The 27,568-nt window shown below is 36.2% G+C and overlaps 1 protein-coding gene across 5 annotated transcripts in view; it reads left to right on the top strand.

Moving 5' to 3' along the window:
- Positions 1-17,545: 17,545 nt before the first annotated feature.
- The window catches only part of LOC127632555 (arf-GAP with SH3 domain, ANK repeat and PH domain-containing protein 1-like), a 46,139-nt gene continuing 36,116 nt past the window's right edge, over positions 17,546-27,568 (top strand). For all 5 annotated transcript variants that reach the window (XR_007969119.1, XM_052111192.1, XM_052111193.1 and 2 more), the window contains exon 1: positions 17,546-17,805. Coding sequence is in view for 4 of the 5 variants with exons in the window: in XM_052111192.1 (XP_051967152.1) it covers positions 17,650-17,805 (156 nt within the window). In the remaining variant the exon portion in view is untranslated. The remainder of the gene's footprint in view (positions 17,806-27,568) is intronic.

The following is a 27,568-nucleotide window of genomic DNA, read 5'->3' on the forward strand; positions in this document are numbered from 1 at the left end:
GAAGTTAACCTGCACTTCACTTGAGCACAAAAATTAAGTTATGCATGCTTAAAATTACACACAGTCTTTTGGGACCATTATCTTGGAATCCTCATCTCAATCTAATTATGAAGGGGAATGCTGAAGGGGAATAAGTGAAGGGGAATGCTATTTGATTAACTTTTTTTCTGCTTGTCATTTTTTTTTTCTTGGTTAACCACAACATATTGTGTTTATACAGCAAATTCTTTGGTTCTTATAAAGCCATCAGAAATCATTTAATCTAATTTTTATAACTGCCAAGAAGAAATGCTGAATAAATTTGCCTTTTTTAAGGCACGTTGACTTGTTTCATTGTTTTTGCTCCAAGGATAGTGTAAGGATTTAATTCAACTTTTTTCCTTTGCCATTTTTGCAATTACTATAACCAGCTGGTCCCAAGGTGCTTTTAACTGGATGTGAAGTCAGTTCACACAGGTGTCCTAGTAGGGTAACCACATTGACATTAACGTTGTCAAATGTTATTAACGTTGTCTTTAAAATGAGAAATTGCATTCTTTTTAAATGTGGTGCAAATGCCCAAGTATTTTTGCGGCCAGTGTATTTGTATGGATATGTCTGCAACAAAAGTTGTATTTGCAGTTAATTATTTCAGTAATTTGAATCCAAGCTGGCCTTTTTATTAGAGGTTATTTTATTTAAAGTCAAATATAAGTCCTTAAAGCAGACCTAAAATTTGACTTTATTTTTATAACTTCACTAAATATTTACTAAATTCAGTTTTACTCAATTCTCCCATGTTCATATTACTCAACAAAATTAATGTAACCAAGGTAACTGAGTTTAAAGTGTTTAACTGGAGTTGAGAAGTGTCTTGTCAGAGTAACTTAATCTTATTGATTTGGGACAACATGAATATTTTTGGTTGGTTAACTGAAACTATGCTGAGATGCCAGCATGCTTTGCCTGAGACTCGACAGGTAGGGTAAATGTTAAAATGAAGTGTTATATTATGTGTTCTTCGGCAAGATGAATATAAAGTGGAATACTTGTTTAATATTTTGATATGTTGAGATTTAGAAGATTTTCTGTTAAATTGAAGTGTGGTGCAGAGCCTTATTAAGGCATCCTCCACCATATTCTCCCCATCGACTGGAAAGCACATGAAAACACAGAGAAGGTGTGCATGGTGATTGAGTGCAAATGATTTATCCATTATTCCTTCCACATATTTACATATACTCTGTTTTTGAAGCTGCAGCTACAGACCTGGATGAGCTCACAGAGCTTCACACAAACATTAACACCTCATGCAACCCGCACTACTGCTACACAACCTGCACTCAAGATCTGTGAAGACGATGTGTGCCGTGTCTTTCGGAAGCAAAGGTCAAGGAAGGCTTCAGGCCAAGATGGCGTCTCATCAGCGTGCCTTCGTTCCTGTGCTAACCAACTGCCCCCCATCTTCACTCAGATCTTCAATAGATCACTGGAGCAGTGTGAAGTCCCATGCTGCTTCAAACTCTCAATTATTATCCCTGTCGCTAAGAAACCAAAAATCACAGGATTTAATGACTACAGACCTGTCCCCCTGACATCTGTGGTCATGAAGTAATTTGAGAGACTGGTGTTGGCCCACCTGAAGGACATCACTGGACCCTTTCTAGATCCCGTTCAATTTGCTTATCGAGCAAACAGGTCTGTGGATGATGCAGTCAACATGGGATTGCATCATGTCCTGCAACATCTGGACAGACCGGGGACATACGCAAGGATCCTTTTTGTGGACTTCAGCTTGGCTTTCAACACAATCATCTCAACTCCCTGTTCCCAGGGTCTATCAGTCAGTGGATTGAATTAAAACACAATGATCTGAATTAAAACATTTGTTCAGAATTTCCTCATAATGCTCTACCATGGCAGGTCCTTGTATGCATCAAAGTGCTCACATCAACAAAAGTGGCACACACCTTAATGTGGCTGTGCAGTTGTTTGTTAAATGGGTTGAGGTGCCATCACTATTTGAACTGGTTTCTGAGTCTTGCAACACAGGCTGTTGGCAAACATTTCAGCTCCAAAAAATCCCTTCTGATGACAGAGCTTCTCTTTTCTAAGAACAGTTCAAAATGGAGCCAGGAGCCAAATTGAAACTCTCTGTTCCCTTAAAATAAACATAATATTGTCTGTATACTATATTATACACAGTGAATTACTATATTTTAGTTAATTTGTTGCAGTTTTTTCTATCTTTTTTTTTTTCTTCAAAAATCCAACATGGCTGAAAATGTTGCTGGGCAGGTGTGTTGAACTCAGGGATGACCCAAGGAATCAGAGGGGAAAAAAGTGAATTCTTACCCCTAAATACGGTAAAATACACATTCAACAAAAGTCAATAGCCTTACTTAATTGAATTTGAGAATGTTTTTACAAGCAATATAATGTCTCATTTAGATTAAGTCAGTTTCATTGAGCCACCATAATTGGAATAGGACAAATCAATGTACTATTGTAGTTAAACTCAACTTCATTAGGTTAGTCAAACTCAATTTACTAAGATTTTCTTCAATTGATTTTCTTATGTTGGTCCAACTTAATTTATTTTAGTAATCATTAGTATATGCCAGGTGATCAAGTGCAAGGACAGTGATTGCAACTGCCTATAGAGCTTAGCAGCACTCAAAAGCATCTCTTGAATGTGAAAGTCCATCCTCAAACCAAGAACAAGTGCCATTCTTCACCAAAATGTTAACCCCCAAAACTCCAGCATAATAGACTCTCTATTAGAATGCTAATACAAAGAGCATTAAACCTGAACAAATGTCCTCATATTGGCATATGGCTCAAAAATGCATAAAACAACATGACTTCAACACTTGCTGGCACTATACAGGGATGTGGAAGTCCCCTGCCCAGTTTTGTAAATGCTACATTGACACCACAGCACTGTATTCATGGACTCCCAATTGAACTACTCATGACATACAGTGGCTAAACACACAAAGTCAAGCTTCACTTTTATAAAAGTAGTTAGCTCTACGAGCTTCTTACAAATAGTAGCTAACTATCTTTAAACTATTATGAAAAATTACATACTTCAATTTTAAATATTGAAGTATGTAATTGAAGTATTGAAGTACATTTAAATGTAATTTAAATATTGAAGTTCTGCTCACAGGATTAAATAATAAATATTATAAATATAGTATATGCAATGCAACTATGTTCTGTTAAACCTCGGGCATCACAGTAATCCGTTACTGTCCTTGCAAATGAGTTCCTCAATACATCAGGCATTTTACATTTCAGTGTCCTCTTGCTACCTTAGTCTTTTATTTACCCCTGAGGAAAACAGCTTCCTGGTGGAACAGCATCTGCTTTCTCTATTTTTTAACATCATCTTATTCACTATTAATGTCACTCCAGTTCATTATTTTAAAATTCTATCTCATTCTTGTTTATATTCACTCACTCCTTATTGTCCCTCAGGAACATACTCCCCCTTTTTCTACTCTTTTCGACAGATTTCAACCCTATCTTTGAGCCAGCTTTGATATATATGGCTTTCCTCAAAACTTCACACTGAGGAATATCCTCCGAGATCTTAATGAAGGACTGATGAAGGGATTTTCTACAGGGGCAGAATGCAACTCTCACTAGCTGTCAAGGTTTATTCCTCCCCTACAGATGCGGTGACAGAGAGTAAGACCATTGCTAATGTGAAGAGCAAAATCAGCAGGCTTACTCTCAAATGCATGAGCTGAAAATCCAAGGAGAATAATAGGACAGACAAGGAAGTTAGTGCCAACAGCACAAAGTGAAATATCTGTTTTGATATGTCTAATATGTGATACATAGATTCTGTAATCCTTTATGGATTATGTAGGTAAATACATGAGGTAAAATGAGGCTTATTTGAGAGGCCTGACGTAACAACACTGGCTCAACCGTTGTAAGTTTGGGGCTGGAATATCTGTTTACTCTATAGCAGATACAGGAAGTGTTTGAAACCTGTTTGAAAACAGATGAGTCATGACATACTCTCTGAAAAAATTTGAATGTTAATGTGGGGATGACATGATGCATTATAGGCTATTGGTCTTGCCGGACTAAATCTGATATGCTGCTGTCGCTGCTGCAGAGCAAGTACAGAGACTTGCTACTGCTAGAACATACGCAGACATGCTAGGTTAAGCACATGGACATGCCGCTGCTGTTGCACAATTAGACAAACACAAGATATGCTGCATAACGCACGTATGACATGCTGCTGCACAATTAGACATAAATACAATTATACATCCAAAGTGTATGTTGCTAGATATATGTGACTTAGCCTGCTTGGCCGAATGGCTAAAATGACTAGTGACCTGACTCATAATGTGTATCTGGACCTGGAAAGACCAGAGCTTGTTTGACTATTGTCTTAGCCTAGCTATGTGTGGATTTATTTAAACTAATGACCTAAGATAGCGATGTGTGCCAGTGCCTGTTTAAGGCTACTACTTACCTTGTTAAAGACGCGCTTCTATGTGTCTAGGCCAAAAGCAGACCTTATCGTGCAAGCTGGTAGAAGAAAAACCCAGCAACCACCTGAGCAAATAGCATTTTTAGAGAAAACTCTAACAGGTAAACCGGCTTACTTATTTTAATGTTATGCAAAGACTGATTACACGTTAGAGGACCTATCAGCTCAAAGCTGTGAGCCGATTGGCTTGACATTTCACATGCGAGCGAGCTGATTGGCTAACACACAATAAGTTCAAAGAACCTAGTTTGTGCCTGAACTTAGACATTTATTATTTTAAAATTTTGTTGGGTGCCACTAGTGGTGTATGAATTATACACTTAACCTTCAAAGCTATGTGTGTGTAATGTTTTCTACTTTCTCGGATCCCTGCAGAGTCAGCTATAAAGAAGAGATTTGTTTGCTGACCTCAAAGTGTACCACTTTGGCTCTGTGGGCTTTTAAAGCATTGCTGTGTTTGTTTGAGCATCCACCCCACCTAACACAGCAACACTTGCTCAACCAATCGAAGAGTTTTCTGTGATATTTAAAAAAAAAGATATCATATTTACAATTCCATTTGGTGATCAGTGGCACATACATTACACTTCAGCTTTAAGGTAAATATGTAAGGTAAATATGATTCACGATGTAATGTTTTTGTGGAATTATGAATCAATTCAGACACACACACAAGGAGAAATGAACTAGTCATGAAAGGAGAGTGATTTTATTTAGAAGTACAGACTCACAGTGGACCTGCGGAGGAATCTGATGACATCAGTGCTGAGGTACCAGCAGTAATCACAGTGGAAGTGGAGGAAGTTCACACTCTTCCTGAGGTCAGTGACCATGTTTGCCTTGTAGGAGAAGATAGAACAGTCCATGATGCACTGATTCAGATTGAATTACTATTTTACTATTCAGATTTTAATATATGTTTTACTATATTTAATCAACTGTGTATCCGTTATTTTCTCATACAGAATTTCACAGGTGAGATAGAGGAATGTTTGTTATTTGCCTCTTTCTTTGAGGTGATGATGGTAAATCCTTCTAGTGGCTCTAAGCCTGTGATTTTTGAGCTCTCTATAGGTATGACTGGACTGCTGTGGCTTTTAATAACGTAGTAATTTACTTGAATACAAATATGTACGTATATAAAGGGATAGTTCACCTAAAAAGGAAAATTCTGTCATCACTTACATGCCCTGATGTTGTTCCAAACCCGAATGACTTTCTTCCATGGAACACAAAATTAGATGTTAGGCAGAATTGTAGTCTCTATTCTCCATTTTTTTTCATTGCATTTTTTTTTTTTTGTAGCCTTCCCCAGATCTCTGCCTCGACCCAATCCTGTCTCTGACCTCTGCAGGCAGTTCCTTTGACCTCATGGATTGGTTTTTGCTCTGATATGCATTTTCAGCTGTGAGACCTTATATAGACAGGTGTGTGCCTTTCCAAATCATGTTCAATCAATAATATTTGCCACAGGTGGACTCCAGTCAAAGTGTAGAAACTTCTCAAAGATGATCCAGAGAAATGGGATGCACCTGAGCTAAATTACAAGTGTCTGAATACTGAATACTTATGTCAATGTGATATTTCAGTTTTTCTTTTTAATACATTTGCAAAGTTATCAAAAATCATTTTTTTTTCTTTGTCATTATGGGGTATGGTGTGTAGATCGATGTGGTAAAAATAAATGATTTAAAGCATTTTAGCATAAGGCTGCAACATAACAAAATGTGAACAAAATGTAGGGGTCTGAATACTTTCTAAATGCACATGTGTGTACATAATTAATGTTTTAAATGTATTCTACTGGGGTTTTTCCTGGGTCAAAAATGGTCTTCGGTGGTGCCTGATTCAGCAGTTTTTGTACTTTAATGTGCTGTGGGAAATCAAACTAACTTAACACCTTATTTCTAAAGGGTTATAATATTCATGAGTAAACCGCTTTACTGAATTGGGACTGTTCATCTAATGAGGAAATGTTTCCTTCTCCATAACAACATTGTTTTTATTTTATCAGACTCTTAATTATTTTGAAGTCCTTGTGATTCTAGGAATATCTGAGGCCAAACCAGGCCAGTTTATTTTTCAAACATCATCAGGAAATATATTACAATATTACACAAGACTTTCCTCATAATTTATAAAGGTCCAGACTTTTATTCTACATTGTAGCCAACTTGCCATGCTCATTGTGCTGCAATGCTCATCAGTTGTTAGGTAGTCTTTCTTAAACAATAAACTGTTTATTTGTTATGAAAAAAGATTAGCCTAAACACATTGCCACAGTTGTAATTAAAAAATCTATTAAAGTTTACTTTGATAAATGTTAGTTGTGTTGGTGTGTAGATGTGAAAAGTCTTGTAATCGATGCTGGTCCATAGTGCATTCAATATCAAGGGAAGCCAAGTTTAATTGCGCATGTGATCAGCTCTGCACTATCCTGTTATCAGAGCTTGCATATGGAGAAGCCCGGTTTATGTGCTTGCTCCAGTATATAGTAGTAGGATAGAGAAGAGCGCATCACTTGCTCAAGAGATTCTCAGTGGATTGTGCGACGCACAAGTAATACCAGTCTTCCTGCACACATCCGCGTACCACATGAGAAGCATATTTAGTGTAAATGTATCTTGCTTTTGTTGCTTTATATCATAAACTTAGCTTCAGCGGTCTGAAAGTTCACTTCGGCAACTGCCAAAACAATTTAAATGCAGGAAAAACCCTGTCTACATTATATTAGAAATGTGTAACCCAAGTAATGTACAGTACATTTCTTTACCCATAGTAAAGTCAGTAACTGTGATCTGATTTCACAAATTTAAAATTGTAATGTGTTACACGACTTTCTGACTAAAAAGTAATTCGATTAGTAACTAACCCCACTCACCAATCCCACTACCTTTTTGGACTGGATGGCGCTACAGAGCACTGAGCACCAGAACCATCAGGCACAACAACGATTTTTACATTCAGGCTATCCATCTCATTAAGTATTAATTATGCACAATACAGAGCTTAGTCTATTTATCCAACATTTCATTCTTCTTCTGCCCTACATTCCTTTGCACTAAATGCATGTAACAGATTTATATTTGCACATACACACACACACACACACACATATATACTGTATAGTCTTATTGTGCATTTCCATATATACTGATATTAGTTATATTTTATATTCACTTTTTATTTGTATTCTATTTTTTAATTATCTTGCTGTTGTATTGTTTGCGCACTGGAAGCTTCTGTCACCAAGACAAATTCCTTGTATGTGTAAGCATACTTGGCAATAGAGCTCATTCTGATTCTCATAATGCCTTTGTAATCAGATTACACCCAACAATGGTGAAACCTTAGTTTTTTGTTCATTTGTTGTTGATTTGGGAATGTTTGTTGTTTCATGCTATACAATATACTAGTGTATGATTACACATGATTATTTAATTTAAGATGATTTTAGCTTATTAAAATAAAAAATAAATAAACTTGCAACTTAATGAACTCAACATTAAAATTCAAGATGAACCCTTTTTACAGTACATTTTGAGGGATCTTTTATAAAAATAATAACTTCCTCCACCTCTGAGACCTTTTTGGATGATATCACCAAGCCCTCCAAATATTCTGCCCTTCCTCACCAGCTACTTGTCCTATAGAAAACACTTCGTTATAGCCCAATCAACTACCAATGGGTAAAATCAAGTCTCACCCTATATTTTTCCCCATTTAATTTGTAAATATGTCACAATTTGATAATAAAATGGGTTAGGTGAATGCTATTTCATGTTTACTTTTAACATTTAACAAAGATTTGATAATGATGAAACAGTATTGGAGTGGTGGTGGTGTAGTGGTCTAAAGCACATAACTGGTCATCTGGTAATCAGAAGGTCGCTGGTTTGATCCCCACAATCACCGCCATTGTATCCTTGAGCAAGGCACTTAACTCCAGGTTGCTCCGGGGGGATTGTCTCTGTAATAAGTGGACTGTAAGTCGCTTTGGATAAAAGCATCTGCCAAATGCATAAATGTAAATGTATATTTCCTTTATGGTTGTCGATTTTGAGGTTAACTCATAACTGGACATTGTTCCTGTATTACCTGGAGTTTCCAGAGCTTGTCTACATGCATCCTCCTCTTGCTATCTTTGTGATGGTGCAAATGGCATTTGGGAGACAGGTCTTGGTAGGAACTCACGTGGTCCAAAGCCCAGTGCAGTTTGGTTCCAGAGACCAAGAGGTGTGGAAGGATGAGGGGGAAGAAACGGAAGGTATGGAAGCATCTCTATCTCTTCTGTTTGTGGTTTTAAGGCCAAAATTAAAGCATAGTATATTGTTCTGATGTGTGTATATGAATATTTAACATTCACAAATGCACCACCCTCTCACGCTCTGCAAAATAGAACTTGGTGAAACTGTTTGCTTTGTTACAGTGAGAAAATGTGTATTGGTAGTTCTACTGGTTGCTAGCAATGCCAATGTCATGTGTTTAATTTGCAGGGAATACTGATACATACTGATAAAATACATGTTTTATATGAATTTGTATCTTAATCTCTAATTCAATTCTTATTCATATTTCTAGTAACCAGTTAACATATTTATATGATGCATGCATAATCTGAATATAACCAATAATACCAAATAATATTGGTATATCATTGTGCTTGTATGCATGCTCATTGACATTGACTGCTCTTGTAAGTATTTGTATGGTCTACAGTTTTTATACTTTTGCAATTTGACATTTGTCAGTTGAGTATTGTTTCAGTGTTTGACTGAAGTCATCACAAAACCTTCTCGAATTATTTTAGAGAAAAAGCCTACCAAAAAGACTCCTCTATCCACGGTGATCACCAACGCTCTTAACTTAGTCACGGTAAGTTTGAGTCTATTTTCTTCAGCTCACTAGAATGTCCACTTTCTTTAATGTTATTCCATTTTCTGCACACCAAATATGGTTTTAAAATGATATTCCAACCTCCACCAGTTTTTCAGTATTTGAGGTTTCACCCAACACTTTTATTCACAATTGCAGCCATGGACAGCTGCCATGGGGTTAGCTTGTTGCCTTTGGACATTTGAAATAGCCCCTAATGAGTACTTAGCACACATGTTTTTAACAATCCATGGCCTACAGTTATTAAGTGAAGCCTATTGAACCCATTAACCTGTTGATTATGATGTGAATCTGGTGGTTTGATGAGTTCAGCGAAGTGTGCTCCTGCGGCAGCTTGAGCTCCTGCTGTTAGATCACTCTGATTAATTGGGCAGCCACCGCACACACAAGACCCCTGGTGATATCCAAATGGGATGCTTTCAATCATGAGTCCGTGTTTGTGTGTGAGAGTTTGGCTTTTTAAAATCTCCATTCTTGAATTTAGTGGGCATAGTCAAAGTTTTTATTTGTCACATGCACAACGTTACACAGTGGTACCATGACTGTCCCTTTATCTAAAATATGATGAAAATATATGAATATTATTCTGTGTACAGCGTAAATAAGAGTTTAGATTAGCAGAAAAGAACATGCTTTTAACTACTTGTTACCTACTTCACGATGACAACAGGCCTCAGAACTGTGAATTTCAGTGTAATAATCAGTAAATTTGCTGATTACACTGACTTGTACAGTTTACAAAAAATTTTGATACACTGTCCTGCAAATAATGATGAACAAATGTGTTTTTCCTGAATGGATGTAATATTTACAAAGTCGACTTACTTAATATTTTATTTTCACGCTCCAATCAAAAATATGACAAGAAAGGAGGAGGAGGAGCCAGAAAAGGAGGAGCTTGACTGATCTTGAAAAAGAGCACTGATTGGCTGAACTTGGAAAAAAATGATTAAAAAATTTTAAAGATTGCTTGAAAAAAAGAGAGAAAAAAAGAAAAGGTGGACCCATTTCTATTTCATAATAAAATTCCATTAAATTGAGTAATCTTTCATAAAATAAAATAACTAAATATTTTACGTTTTAATGATTACATTTTGTTATGAAATTGAAATGCATAATTCTTAAAAATGGGCTAAAATAATGTTTTGAGTGTTAGAACAGCAAGGTGTTTTTTTTTCCTCAACATATAACATTTCTTAAGGAAGAGAAAGATGATGACATGGAAGATGCACAAGATGGAGGTGTTACAAATGCAAGCATGATTTAAATGTGATCTAGACCATGTAAATTATAATTCAGAATTCATGCACTCTTATCAATCTGACACTCTATATACAGTACGGTGGCCATAAAAAAGTATTTGAGCGCTAAAGCTGCATTTAAAAATGTATGAATGTCTCTGCATTAAATACCAAAATATCAAATTAAGTTTGTTTTTAAGTTTGCAAATTAAGCAAATTTACACTTTTCAAGCAACACAAAAAAACTCAATATAATTACAGCTGTTGTTACTCTGCAAAATACACCTGTGTGGGGACCTTAAGGAGAACTGACTTAATACTAAAAATGACCTTGGGAGACCTAGATTAAATGTTTCACACAAGCATCAGTAGACGCAGAGCTCTTTGATCATATCATTTAATGTAACATTTTACAGATGGAGGGCCTCTGACCATATCGACCCTTGAGGCAGAGGAGGATGAGACTGCGATTGAAATCGAGCCTTCAGCTCCAAAGAGATTAAATTCATTTCAGTTCTTTGTTGCTTTTCCCCTCCACTCAAACATTGGAGGGGAAAAGAGTTTTTCACGGGTTCTGACCAACTGTCAGAACCCGTGCCGTGCAAAACCTCAACAGAAGTTGCACTGTAAAAACGAATCTGCAATTGTTACATTAAAGTGTTATTTGTACTTAATGTAACCCTAAAAAGTCATTTAGTACATTTTATATACTTTCCTTTCTTATACATTCATAGGTTACACTAACCTTATGCATTCAGGTTGGTTTAGTTATTATAAATAAATATTTTGACTTGAATAAAACCAGTTGTATTAGATGTTACCACATAAAGTACATTTTAGGTTACCTGACGACACATTTTTACAGTAGGCCTATGTAAAACGTTGTGTTTAGTAATTTATGGTATATTGGCCAGACCGATAAATTGCCTGATAATTAGTCATTTTAAGATTGTTGGCATCAGCCGATAACTCTGCTCACTTGGCTGATAAACAAAAGATTAAATCTTCATTAAGTGTAAAGCTTATGTAACTGGTCCTGCTCGACCAGCTCCGAGCGGGATTTGAGAGATAAGCATGTGTACTAACTAGGAGGCTAAGGCGACAGCCTCTAGCGTCAGTCGCTAATGCGTCTCTTAAGGCCAGGGGAGTGAGGTTTACACTTATCACACAGCTGGCTCCAGTTAAAAAGTCAATTGATAATTCACAAAAATATTTGTGAAATATTTTAGTAAATTTGGAGTAAATATGCTTAATTAAAGGGATAGTTCAGTCAAAAATGGAAATTCTCTCATCATTTACTCATCCCTCATGTCATCCCAGATGTACATACTTTCTCTCTTCTGCTGAACACAAATGAAGATTTGTAGAAAAATATTTCAGCTCTGTAAATCCATACAATCAAGGGCATAGATTTGGCTTGAACATTGAGAAATATTTACTTGTTCCCATTAATCATGGTATAAATATCAGGGGGGTTGTACTTATTTGTTTTGATTATTGGGGGTTTACCTCCACCCATCCCCACTGGAATCTACACTCGTGCATACAATGCAAGTGAATGGTGACCAAGAAGGATAAAAAAATAATCAGTAAGACTCTAGTGGTTTAATCCATGTCTTCAGAAGTGATATGATATGTGAGGGTGAGAAAGAGATCTATATTTAAGTAATTTTTTACTATAAATCTCCACCTTTGACCAGCTCGAACCAGTGGGTGGATGAATGTGAAAGAGAAAGTGGAGATTGAAAGTGAAACAGGTCTTACATTAAATATTGGTCAGTTTCTCAAACACACTTTCTCAAGACATTAAATATACCACTGAAGTCTTGGATTAATTTTATGCTGCCTTTATGTGCTTTTTGGACCTTCTGAGATTTGGTCACCATTCACTTGCATTGTATGGACCTACAGAGCTGAAATATTCTTCTAAAAATCTTAATTTGTGTTCAACAGAAGAAAGAAAGTCATACACATCTGGGCTGGCATGAGGGTGAGTAAATGATGAGATAATTTTAGTTTTTGGGTGAACTACTCCTTTAAAGACTATTGATATTGGCACTAACCATTGAAAAGTCCATATCGGTGTTGCTCATGTTTAGTCTGACTCGTGTCAGTTCTCAAATGTTTCCCCCCACTTTTGCTCATCATTTCCTGTCCTTTTTCCCCATCTGTTATCAATAAAGTGGCAAAAGGCCAAAAATATATCACAAAAAGTCTTCAGTAATGATTCCAATTTAGAACTTATTTCATAAAGTGAAAGCATTCCAACTGTAGTTGCAGCATTTCCTCTAATGCCTTTGTGTTTCGCTTGACAGGGTTATGTTCACATGTGGATTGACAGTTTACTGTATGTACCTCCACCACCATCTATTAATATCAAGCCTAGACATCCAGTGAGATAATCAAGAGATAGAAATAAAATGATAATTCTTAAATAATAAGAATATGTTTGTTATAGATGCATATGAGTTTTTATATGCACCAGCTCGATTAAAGGTGTGGATGGTGAGAAACAGGAGACAGACATACACTTTAATTCCATAACCGGAGAGGGCAATTTCAACTGGTGATTTGTCTTCCACTTTGACTACATACCCACGGAGAAAGAGATTATCTACAAGAAGGAGGAGTCCCTGTTTGCCATTGAGGAGTTTTGCCAGCCAGCCATTCTGGTGCTGCAGGTCTGGGATTATGACCGCATCGGCTTCAATGATTTCTTGGGTTAGTGGTTTTTGTCACTGGTCAAGGGTTCTTTCTGAAACATGCCAAGGTTCCTCTTTTTTTAAACACTAGAATAATGTTAGTGAATCTAAAAAATGTGCTTCATGTGGTAACATCTAAACCAACTGGTTTGAAGGCGAAAATATTTATTATACAGCAATTAATTGTGGTCCTCTAATCTAATTGGACAAGTAGAGTTCCAAACATATAAAGTCCTCTTTATTACATTCTGCAATGACTTAATCAAAGCAATTGCCTGGATTTTTTTCTGTTCCAAGCCCACATACACCTTTTCTAGATTTGATGTGCACACCTCCATCTTTCATAGCTAACAAACTTGTAAAATTGCACTTCCGTGATGCCATCAGTAATGCTTTTCATGTGGTGTTCAAAGTGGCGCATCCCATTACCAGGGATGGCAATTGTAAGGAATTTTATTATTCCGATTCCTCTTGACGATTCCAGTTCCTTAAAGGTTCTATTAGCGATTCTTTTAGTACTTTTGAGGTATATTAAGAAATATTTGGAAATATTAAATGCCATTTTTATTGGATATACTGCCATCAGCGATCTGTTACTAAATAATAAGATAATTTCATAGTGTAACAAAACGGATTGTAGAAAAAAAAAAAAAAAAAGAATAATATTTTATTAACCAGTTTTTATAAAATATCAACAATTACAGAAAACACATAATGTGTATCTTTAACTGCACATTGTCATATCAACAACCATCCAGTAATTATTCTGAATTCTTGTTTCATAATTAAATTAATGACTTGTGGGTCAGTAGCCCATGTTTTTGATTCACTAAAAGAATGGGCTAATAAAAGTAATTTGTTCAATAGGAAGCGCTGTATGGTTTGCAGATTCAAAAGAACCAACTCATAAGAGTCATTAGTTGGGGAATCAAGCTTCATTGGTCGCACTATATGTTTTGTGCTGTCGGTTCAAATGAATCAGCTCATAAGAGTCATTCTTTCAGGAATCAGACTACAATGGTGAAATAATGTTTCACGCTGGCATCTCTTCATCTGCACAGCTCATACGACTGTGCTATTAATCTCCTTCCTGGCACTTGTCCACCTCGGGGATGTCTGAGTAAGAGGCCATGGAGAGGTATATTGGCGATTGTCTTGTGGCTGTGAAAAAATATGGCTCTTTGCGTCCCGGCATTATCGGGGGCTGAATAACATTATGGTAAAGAATCGTTATACTTTGCCGTTGATGTCTTCGGCCTTCGAACTCTTGCAGGGAGCTTCTGTCTACACTAGGTTGGACCTTCGCAATGCTTACCACCTTGTTTGGACCAGGGAGGGGGACAGATGTAACATGGCTTTTAACATGCCTGCAGGGCATTTTCAATACTTGGTTATGCCTTTCTGCCTTTCCAACGCCCTGGCCGTCTTCCAGGCACTCGTCAATGACGTGCTGCGTGACATGGTCAATCGATTCGTTTTTATGCATCTTGATGATATTCTAATTTTTTCTAGCATGTCCAGCAGGAATCTGATTACACTGATCATGCTCTATGTGTAACACTGATGATTCAAATGATATTCATTCCCAATCTTTTTCTTCCAAAATGATGTCTTTTGAGAGAGTTACACATCGGTCCACAACAAGGAAAGATAATAGCAGATATTCCAGAGGTAGTTGAGAGGTACACTATGTAAAGTTAAAAACCTTTTTAGCACAATGGTTGGATGACAGGCGAGCATTACAAATGCGATGAGGTCATTTGCGTTTCTGACTTCTTCCAATTGTACTTCTAGTGATCTGATCACAAATGTTTTGGACCCCATTTTACCATGGATAAATAAATCTTAGGTTGTGCAAAAGTGATTTTTGCCATCATTCATTGTGTATTTATCTTGTGTATTTTGTTTCCTACTTGAATGAGTAACATCTAATAATGAATGCCTGACTTGGACGTACAAGCTTCTCAGGTGCACTTGATGCCAGCATTAATACCAGGTATTATGAGTACACTTCAAAGATAAACAGACAAGGTGGTTAGAATGTAACATCACACCTTGAATGATTGACAACAGCTTTTAAAGATCTGTCCACTGCATCAAAGGGTTAAATGTGTGCTAAAACACTTGCTTAAGAATCGTATGTCCTACATATCATTGTCCTTGTCCTCTTAAGCTGTCCCAAGACGTCCTTCAACTGGTTTGTGAACCCCATGAAGACCTTTTCGTTTTTCATCTGGAAGAAATTAAAGAAGTACTTCATTGCTTTGATCATTCTGGTTAGTCTGGGGCTCTTCCTCTTCCTCATCCTCTACACCCTGTCTTCACACATCAGCCAGCTTATTGTCAATGGATGAGATGGAAACACGGAAAGATGCCAGTAATAGAAATAAATGATAGTCTGTGTACATAGACAATGTTTGCCCTCAATGAAAAGGACAGCAATAGAAAACTAGAATAAGATTCAAGAATACAAGCAATTACCTGACAGCAAACTCTGTGATGTATTATGATTCAATGTCATTTCCAATCATGCTGCTGATTTTTAATATTCATTTTAATGTCGTTTTTAATGTATTCTTGGATTGGTTGATAATTTGAATGTAGTCATTAACTGCTGGCTGTTTTAGATATTAAAGCTTGTTTAGGAAAACCTTGTCCATTTCATTCATAAAATTGCAATTTTAGGCACCAATTTTTCATGTAACATTCCCTAAAATGAATTTGGGCAAGAAAGCAATTTACTGGAGAAATAATGGAAACATTGCCTGAGCTAATTCAGAAAAACAGTTCTCTTTGAGTTACATTTTGACTGTCAGGCCTTATAATTATCACGTTTTTTCCCCAAACTATTTAGATTGTTGATTTTTAGAGGACATTATTTGATGAGGCAGAGAGAGTGCAAAGATATTAGATTTATCAGTCCTGGGCACACATTTGATAAACGGAATGAGATTGAGCCTGGTTACCGTCCACACTATATTATGCAATAAAAATAATGCTCAATCTATTGGATTAGATGACAAATTTATCATACAAACTAACATTGATATGCGATCATAGGATCAGTCATCATCTACAAAAGAAAATTCTATATCTCTAGAAAATACTGTACCACCTTGTGATGTTGTTTGACTGTTCAGCTGACTTTTTGGCAAGCCTGGTAAGACAATTCAGTTTTTTTTTCATACAGTGTAATAATATAAAAAGTGGTAACATGTCAGTTTATATCCTTAATGATAGTAAATTACGTGTTTCACTATCTTGCCTCAAACACACTGCTTTGTGTCTCTGGTCTTATCTCAAATTATATGATCTGAAAGCACTCATTTGAGATGATTGCCTTTAGTCCCAAGAAGGGTAAAATAACACTTTGTTTGTTTTTATTAGTGCAGTCACCGAAATACTCTTCTATTCATATTTTACAGTGCAAGGGCATCTGGCACCAACAATCAAGCCACGGTCCAAATCACTGAGATCACATTTTTCCCCATTCTGATGGTTGATGTGAACATTAACTGAAGCTCCTGACCCGTATCTGCATGATTTTATGCACTGCACTGCTGCTACATGATTGGCTGATTAGATTATCGCATGGATGATTGTTGGTGCCAGATGAGCTGGTTTGAGTATTTCTGTAACTGCTGATCTCCTCCTCACACACAACAGTCTCTAGAATTGAATTGCCAAAAACAAAAAAACAATAGCCAGATTGGTTCGAGCTGACAGAAAGGCTATGGTAACCCAGATAACCGTTCTGTACAATTGTGGTGAGAAGAATATCATCTCAGAATGCTATTATGAGATGCGGATTGGTGATGTTTTGGTGGCACAAGGGGGACCTACACAATATTTGGCAGGTGGTTTTAATGTTGTGGCTGATCATTGTATATAGCACATTTCATGCATTTTCATAATTCAGAGAGCTTTTCATAGAAATGATAAAAAGAATGAAAAATAAAATACAAAGTCAATGTTTATATATATATATATATATTAGACTTCAATGCATATCTTTACAACAATCACTCCTTCCGGACATGGTGACAACAGTAGGTTATAACGGTTTCACAACTACCATTAGATACTATCCCAGTCATTGATGTGCTGTGAGTACATCGTCTAACTGCGCATGCGTACTATTGAACGCTCAACGCCACTTTCCTTTTAATAGGCTTTCACAACTACAGACAATCATGGGTTTATGTCGGTGAAAATTCACACTTCTGCACTTTACTCTCGCAAACAGTCAGATATAGCAAGCCACTACATCTTCAACAAGACCATCCTTTTAAAAACATTTCTTTGTATGAATAACCTTTTCTCGTCTTCCTCCAAAATGCCCGAGTTCATATCAGTGGATGAGTTTATTACGGAGACTTTGGAGGACTACAGCTCTCCGACCACCTCTTCATTCTACACCAAAATGACAAGTTGCAGAAATTTCGCCAACAATATCGAGGAGGTATGGTTTTGCATTTTTCTTCCTCTGTAAAAGCACCTTATCGAAATGTCTTTGACAGCTGTAAATTGCACATAAAGATAAAAACGATTTTCCAGACGATTTGTGTCCTGTCCCGTCCAACACCAGTAGCCGTTCTGAATATCAGGGCTGCATAATTGGCGTTCATATTTTGTCTATATGAACTGTGCTTCAAACATCTCTACAGTAGCTTCTAAAGCTGATAGTGATGCTCTTTGTCTTGTTGAATCCACTGAGGCTGAGCGCAGTCCATTTCCAAACCCCCAAACCGTGTGTTTTTGAGTTTTTCTAACAAAACCGTGAATTAAAGTATACGGGATATTGTAGTAAAATGTTGTAGCTTTTAAAGAAAAAGCTGATCAAATTTAATGTGAATTTGGTGTAATTGGAGTACATGAAGGGGGCTCTGTCACACATAACACATCTGAAAGAGGAAGGATCTCTCTTTTCGTTAGATATGTCACCATAATTTCCTCATCGGTATTACAAATCACATTACTATGATGCTTTGCACTCTTTCAGGGTTCTTTTATTCTTATTTTGCCGCTATCTTCACGATTTGGCGCCTCAAATATGCATGGACAGGAATGTTCCGAGTTTAATACAAGTTAAGATCAATTAATGGAATGGATTACCATAATAAAATAAATAATAAATCGCTCGTTTAGTTTTTTTTTTAAAGCAAAACATCGCGGTTACAGTAGGCTAATGCACTTACAATGGAAGTGAACGGGGCCAGTCCATAAACTCTAAAATACACAATGTTTCAAAAGTACAGCCACAAGACATAAACAGTATGCATATTCACATGATTTTAGTGTAATAAAATCACAATTCAATGTATATTGACTGGCCCCATTCACTTCCATTGTAAGTGCCTATCCTGTTTTTCCATTTTTTTTTTTAACCCTTATGCACTGTTCATCATAAAATCACATTCCAGTTGTTCCCAGGTCAAAAGTGACTGGAAACAATAAACGTGTAATTGTTTTCATTGCTATGAAATAAATGTATAAGCAGTAAATATTTATTTTTTAGATTTTATGAGATTATTTATTTTATGAGATTTAAAAAAAAATAAAAAACAGATGAAATTACAAGTATAAACACTAGATGGCAACAGAGAGCTACTTATTCATCCCTGGTTGAAGAGAAGATGATTTCTAGAAGTTCTGCTTTTAGAAATATATTTAAACTAGGGCTGTCGATTTAACGCGTTAATTCAGGGCGATTAATTTGACCAAAAATAACGTGTTAAAAAAATTAACGCAATTAATCGCACCATAATAAGGACGATTCCTGAGAAATGCAAGCTTGTAGTACCACCTGTTTACTCCAGAGGGCAGTAAGTGAAATTTCAGCTGTGTGAGCAACGCTCAGATTATACAGTGAAGAAAACACATCAGTAGGAAGAACAACGCAAACAAACGTTACATTCTTGCGTTCAAAACACTTGAAGGAGCGCAAATGCGAACTAAGGGATCTCAAGATGTGTTTAAAGATTGATTATTAAACTATATTTAACTTGAAACAGTGACCTAAACATTTTATGTTTATGATGGAACAAGTGCTACACAAGCACGTCTGATGCAGGTGTAAAATGACGGGCCCTTTAACAAGCCCTCATAATAAATCTGATTGACAAATTCACTTGTGAAATGGATTGCTGTGAACTGTATGTCAATGATTGGCTTATGATCAATAATATGGTAGTAAACAATACATTGTATTCTAAAGCCTCTTTTTGTATTGACTTATCAATGATTCTTCTGCTACAAGAATCATTGATAAGACAGTACATTGCATTTAATTTAATGCATTTTAATTATCTGAATATGTTTTATTATATATATATATATATATAATTTTTTTAGATTTAAAGATAACTATGTATAATTATATATTGATATAAATATGTATAATCTTTATATATTGAATTATTGTTATATGAGGGGCTTTCTCTGCAAATATTTGTATATTCGATTAATTAATCGGGACACCATGTAGTTAATTCGATTAAAATTTGTAATCGATTGACAGCCCAAATTTAAACATTATAAAAGACTACTTTTGTCAAAGTTTAGCATTTTGCTTGATTTGTTTGAGGTTAGTTTTTGTCAGTTTTTTCATAATAAGTAGAATAATAAGTAAAAACCTCATTTATCCCTGGTTGTAACAAGATGAACGTGTGTGTGTGTGTGTGTGTGTGTGTGTGTTCAGCATTCTAGATGTGGTACATCTCACCAGTTCATTTTGGTGTGTGTGTTTGTTCTGCATTGTGGCTGGTTTTTAATTTTTTTACAAATAAAAAAATAAATGGTTCTGTTTTATAGTCTGACCTGTTCAGTTTTGTGTGTGTGTGTATGTGTGTTTGTGGTTTGCACTCTTGATGTTTGGTAATCTCACCCCTTCATGTCTGTGTGTGTTTTTCTGCATTGTGGCTGTTTTTTAGATTTTATATAATAAAAATAATCTGTGCTTTTTAGCGTTTCCCATTCATTTCCTATGGCGGTCACTTTTGACCGGAAACAGTACTACAAGTACTACAGTACTACAAGTGTACTACAACTTTTTTTCCTACCACTTAGACTGAGCGAATCAACTCTGAATTCTTTGTGTGTGTTCAGATATCAAATGGGTGAAAAGTCACCAAGTCTCGTACCCATCAGATAAAGGAAACCAGTTTTATTGAAGAAACACAAATTATTTCTGTCAAAATGACCGAACAGTGCATGAGGGTTAACAAACAAGGGATGAGTTTAAATTATTTATTTGCAGTAATCAATGCCACAAATGCTGTTCATTGAGCTTAATGGACTGTCCATCCTCGCGCATCAATATACTTTAGGCTTCTGCTGTATTATCAAGAGAATTCGCCTGTCACCCTGTGTGTATAAAGCTATATAAACAAAAGCCGGCTCAGTTGATGGATTCCTTGGTCTTCTGGTGCAGATAAGGAACTCACTAATAACCTACCAGTAAATATGACAATATGTGATTTACACAAGTTGGTAATGTTTTGGATTAACATCCTTTCTAGTTATAGGAACAACATTCCTATCAACCAATTATTACCCTATGAATTTAGGGTTAGGGTTGATTGGATTGGTTTATACAGGAAATTTTGTTCCAAGAACAACAAAGGATGTTTATCCAGGAACATCCCATCCTATTTACAATACTGTATATACTGTATATCCAATAACAACATATATTTTAGGTATTTTGACTGCTGTTGAGTCATTTATTCTTCTTACTTCTCAGTTTGTGTTAAGGTTGCACCAATTTGAAGGATGTAGTCGGGTCAGGGTTGTAACAACAATTTAATGCTGACTGCCTTAATAAGGGAGACATAGTGGAAAGTAAAGTAACCATGGTGATGACCCTGGGCTCTACAATACATGGCCATACAAATTTAACAGTGCACTGCATTACATGCTTGATTGTTTTGGCTTCATGTGACAGGACGAGACACTGAATATAGTGAGCGTTGCACACACATAGCCCCAGGGGGGCTCAAGACAGTACAGAATACAGAGGATATCTTAATGGATCTACAATCAGCTTCCCCTACCCTCATCATATCCTCAGGCTTTAGAAAATAAATCTCAAGACTGTTTTCTAATCAGTCCTTATTATTGGAAAGACACCACTGCTTAATCTGCTTTAGTGCAGATTTAAGGGCACTGAAGCAAATCCAACTGTTTGGACAAGCCCCCTCGAAAGTCTTTTTAGAAGCACATGCGGGCAAATATAAGATGTGTGACTTCAAAAGTGACACTTGACCCTTTCTTTGTGCAATGAGAGTTGGTACAGATCATGCTGATTTAATGTTTATTCTCATTTGATTTGTCTTGTTATACTGTAAGCTGTTTGAGTCCTCATCAAACTGATGATTGAGAATATTAAAGGGATAGTTCACCCAAAAATAAGAGTTCTGCCAAAATGTACTCACATTTGATAAAATGTGCAACCCCAAATCAATACAAGTAATATGAATATGAATGCATACATTAAGATTTTTTTTTTACAAATGATGTTTTCTATGATGATTCTCATTACTGTAACTCAAGTGGTGTTGAGCGGGTAGAATTCAATGAAGCTGTCAGCGGAGGACATGAGAGGCGTCTATTTCTCAAACTAGAGACTCTGATGTACTTATCCTCTTGTTTAGTTGTACATCTGGTCTTCCACATCTCTTTCTGTCCTTGTTAGAGCCAGTTTTCCTTTGACTTCTTCAGTTTTTTGGCAATTTCAAGCATTGTATAGCCTTCATTCCTCAAAACAATGATTGACGAGTTTCTAGAGAAAGTTGTTTCTTTTTTTTTTGTGCCATTTTTGACCTAATATTGACCTTATGACATGCCAGTCTATTGCATATTGTGGCAACTCAAAAACAAAAACAATATTAAACTTAATTTAAAGAACCAAATAGCTTTCAACTGTGTTTGATATAATGGCAAGGGATTTTCTAGAACCAAATTAGTAATTTAGCATGATTACTCAAGGATAAGGTGTTGGAGTGATGGCTGCTGGAAATGGGGCCTGTCTTGATTTGACTTTTTTCAAATAGTGATGGTGCTGTTTTTATATCAGTAATATTTTGACTCTACTTTGTGATCAGTTGAATGCCACTTTTGTGAATTAAAGTACTAATTTCCTTCCGAAACAGCAAAATCTGTACATTATTCCAAACTTTTGGCCACCAGTGAACCTTGTTTTTGAGCACCATGACCTAATATGGACCTTGTTTTGGTCATATGACTTAAAGGAATATTCTGGGTTCAATAAAAGTTAAACTCAATCCACAGCATTTGTGGTATAATATTGATTACCGATTTAAAAAAAACTGTACATCTCAAATAAAACAAAGTTTTAGCAGAATAATTAATGCAATTTCTATTTATAAAATTACAAGCTTCACATTTCTGCCTATAAACATTGGCCCCATTCACTTCCATAGTAAGTACCTCACTGTAACCTTGATTTTCCTTTTTTTAACGAAAAGGAGGGATGAGTCAAAATTAATAGTAACGTAATGCTACAAAAAGGGAGAGATTTTGGACATTTGAGATGAAGATTCAATACACCCACCCAAGCTATCTCTCTTCAACAGCATGGTGCTTGTGTGTTCCCATTAAAACATTCCCATTGTTGCTGACAGTAAACTAAAACAAGGTTTTTGAGATTAGCACTGGAGAGGATCAACCAGACATAATTGGAGTGCTTGGATAATCTACCGCACCAACAGGGGCAGGGGAGGCTGTTGTGTCATGCCTTGTTTTCCCTGTGAAGTAATGCAGGATTACCCATTCATGCGCCCAAGTGGAGACACCTGATATTACTATTATCCTTATTCCAGAGCATTGAGTGAGAGTAGTTGAACAAAAACAAAGAGAGGTTTTCATACTTTACAAAAAGGTTACATTTGTTTACATTAGTTAACAACATTAGTTAACAGGAACTAACAATGAACAATAATTGCACAGCATATATTAATGGTCATTTCAACATACACCAATACATTTTTTAAATGAAATGTTATATATGTTATCGTTAGTCAGTGCGTTACAAACTAACTTGAACTAAAAATGAACAATTGTGTTTTTATAAACACTGACCAAGATTAATAAATGCTGTTAAAATGTAATGTTTATTGTTAATTGATGATAGTTAATGCATTAACTAACGTTAACAAATAGAACCTTCTTATTGTAACGTTGCTGGCAAAGACAGACTGATTTAGAACCCAGGTAGGTGCAGTTTATTTACATAAGTGAAATCCAACAACTGTAAATCCAAACGTGAAACAAAACATAAACATAGACATGACCTGACTTGAACAATGTTACACTTACAATACCTGACCATGGACAGTGGCAAACATGAGGTTTAAATACATAGACAAGGGAGACAGAATGATAACAAGGTAACACGACAATAAACCAATGAAAGCAAGACACATGAACATGGAGGGAAACATGAAATAACATGACCAGGGTACCATATGACATGAAACAGGGAATCACATGACCTGGCAGGGAAACAGGAGATAACATGACATGGAACACATGACTATAAAACAGGAACTAAACTCCCAAAACAAAAGACATTAACACAAAACATAAGCAAAAACACATAAAACCATGACACTTAAAGTGTTAGAATAATTTTCATCAAAAAATGAAAATTCTGTCATAATTTGCTCACTTTCATGTCGTTCCAAACCAGAATGCCTTTCTTCTGCAGATCGTAAAAAGGAGATGTTTTAATAACAGCACAAGCTTTTGTGTGAACAAGTGATATTTATAAAAATATCACCTTCATAAAGTATTCATAAAGGTTTGGAATGACATACGGGTGAGTAATGGGGCCGGGTCGTGATCATGCCCACCCGGTCCCTTCTCCCGCACAATCCTCCGCAACTCTGTGATTAGTGGCCAACCCGCTCTACCACCTGAGCCACAGCCGCCCCTAAAAATAAATTATTAAATTATTCATTTAAATTTAATGGAATTCTGCTATCAAATTGACATTTGGAAATCTTTTAAATAGGCTCAAATATATTTTTTTCTTTACTCATATAATGGAAGACGAGGATCCATGGTTTCAGTCCCATTCTAAACTCTTCACAAAGGTGTGCGTGGCGCACTGAGGTGTGTTTTGAAATGTTTCGACTGAAAATCTATTTGGCATCCCGAGTGAATAGTCGTATAAAGGAAACAAAACAATTATGTTATATCTGGGCAATAATTCAAAATCTTTTTTTCTAATTCAATGAAATAGAACGGAGAATTAATTGGATGATTTTTTTTCTCTTTGTAACATTGACCTAACCTCATGACATTGCTTCCCTTGGGACTCGGTTCAATGCATTATTGTGGATTACTCTGCATTCAATTGGCTTCTGTAGCAATAAATGTCACTCACCTTGGGATTTCCCAAATGTGTATCCCATTTTCTTATGGACTTCAAGGTTTAATTCAATATGTTATGAAGCTTTACCATTGTGGCAGCAAAAACACTTCTTTGCAATCACAAAGGAAACTGGCATCAACCACTTTTTAAACCATAAAATATCTGCTGACTGTAAACAGATAAACCTGCTCTGGATTCCTTCATGCTGTGCTTGCTTTTAATGCTATTTCTGAACAATTTAGAATTGAGTGTGTGTTTGTGTGTGGATGTGTGTGTGTGTGGGCAGGTTTAGGTGGTTTCCGAGGACTTTTTTAGGTTACAAACTGGTATTTACAAGGGTATTAATCTATAAATGTGGTTTATGAGGGCATTTCTAGTGTTCCCATAATTCACATCACTTAACAAGTTTTTTTGAAAATGTAAAAAAACTATATATATATATACAGTGAGGAAAATAAGTATTTGAACACCCTGCTATTTTGCAAGTTCTCCCACTTAGAAATCATGGAGGGGTCTGAAATTGTCATCGTAGGTGCATGTCCACTGTGAGAGACATAATCTATAAAAAAAAAATCCAGAAATCACAATGTATGATTTTTTAACTATTTATTTGTATGATACAGCTGCAAATAAGTATTTGAACACCTGAGAAAATCAATGTTAATATTTGGTACAGTAGCCTTTGTTTGCAATTACAGAGGTCAAACGTTTCCTGTAGTTTTTCACCAGGTTTGCACACACTGCAGGAGGGATTTTGGCCCACTCCTCCACACAGATCTTCTCTAGATCAGTCAGGTTTCTGGGCTGTCGCTGAGAAACACGGAGTTTGAGCTCCCTCCAAAGATTCTCTATTGGGTTTAGGTCTGAGACTGGCTAGGCCACGCCAGAACCTTGATATGCTTCTTAAAGAGCCACTCCTTGGTTATCCTGGCTGTGTGCTTCGGGTCATTGTCATGTTGGAAGACCCAGCCTCGACCCATCTTCAATGCTCTAACTGAGGGAAGGAGGTTGTTCCCCAAAATCTCTCAATACATGGCCCCGGTCATCCTCTCCTTAATACAGTGCAGTCAGCCCTGTCCCATGTGCAGAAAAACACCCCCAAAGCATGATGCTACCACCCCCATGCTTCACAGTAGGGATGGTGTTCTTGGGATAGTACTCATCATTCTTCTTCCTCCAAACACGGTTAGTGGAATTATGACCAAAAAGTTATATTTTGGTCTCATCTGACCACATGACTTTCTCCCATGACTCCTCTGGATCATCCAAATGGTCATTGGCAAACTTAAGACGGGCCTTGACATGTGCTGGTTTAAGCAGGGGAACCTTCCGTGCCATGCATGATTTCAAACCATGACGTCTTAGTGTATTACCAACAGTAACCTTGGAAACGGTGGTCCCAGCTCTTTTCAGGTCATTGACCAGCTCCTCCCGTGTAGTTCTGGGCTGATTTCTCACCTTTCTTAGGATCATTGAGACCCCACGAGGTGAGATCTTGCATGGAGCCCCAGTCCGAGGGAGATTGACAGTCATGTTTAGCTTCTTCCATTTTCTAATGATTGCTCCAACAGTGGACCTTTTTTCACCAAGCTGCTTGGCAATTTCCCGTAGCCCTTTCCAGCCTTGTGGAGGTGTACAATTTTGTCTCTAGTGTCTTTGGACAGCTCTTTGGTCTTGGCCATGTTAGTAGTTGGATTCTTACTGATTGTATGGGGTGGACAGGTGTCTTTATGCAGCTAACGACCTCAAACAGGTGCATCTAATTTAGGATAATAAATGGAGTGGAAGTGGACATTTTAAAGGCAGACTAACAGGTCTTTGAGGGTCAGAATTCTAGCTGATAGACAGGTGTTCAAATACTTATTTGCAGCTGTATCATACAAATAAATAGTTAAAAAATCATACATTGTGATTTCTGGATTTTTTTTTTTAGATTATGTCTCTCACAGTGGACATGCACCTACGATGACAATTTCAGACCCTCCATGATTTCCAAGTGGGAGAACTTGCAAAATAGCAGGGTGTTCAAATACTTATTTTCCTCACTGTATATATATATATATATATAACAGTGGTCACTGGGAGGCTTTAAAATATGAAAGTAAAGCATTCTTGATGTGAGCAGTTCAGAATATATATATATATATATATATATATATATATATATATATACAATTTAAAATATGCTTTTTATGTGTATATATATATATATATATAGATAGATAGATAGACTCAAAAATATTTTGTTTTCTTAAAGATTACTCAATTCAATTTAATTAAATTTAGTTATAAAATGTATTTTTTATTTTTAAGATTTACACATTTAATGTGTGTAAAAAAGCAAAAAAGAGCACTAATACTCTAAAACTAGTCTGAGTGTATATATACAGTATATACACTGGTGGCCAAACGTTTGGAATAATGTACAGATTTTGCTGTTTCGGAAGGAAATTGATACTTTAATTCACCAAAGTATAGTCAGAACATTACTGATATAAAAACCTGCGTCATCACTATTTGAAAAAAGTCATTTTTGATAAAAACTAGACAGGTCCCATTTCCAGCAGACATCAGTCCAACACCTTATCCTTGAGTAATCATGCTAAATTGATTACTTGGTACTAGAAAATCACCTGCCATTATATCAAACACTGCTGAAAGATATTTGGTTCATTAAATGAAGCTTAACATTGTCTTTGTGTTTGTCTGTGAGTTGCCACAATATGCAATAGACTGGCATGTCTTAAGGTCAATATTAGGTCAAAAATTACAAAAAGAAATCACTTTCTCTAGAAACTCATCAGTCAATCATTGTTTTGAGGAATGA

Source organism: Xyrauchen texanus, chromosome 39, assembly GCF_025860055.1.
Source record: "Xyrauchen texanus isolate HMW12.3.18 chromosome 39, RBS_HiC_50CHRs, whole genome shotgun sequence".
Classification (NCBI taxonomy): domain Eukaryota; kingdom Metazoa; phylum Chordata; class Actinopteri; order Cypriniformes; family Catostomidae; genus Xyrauchen; species Xyrauchen texanus.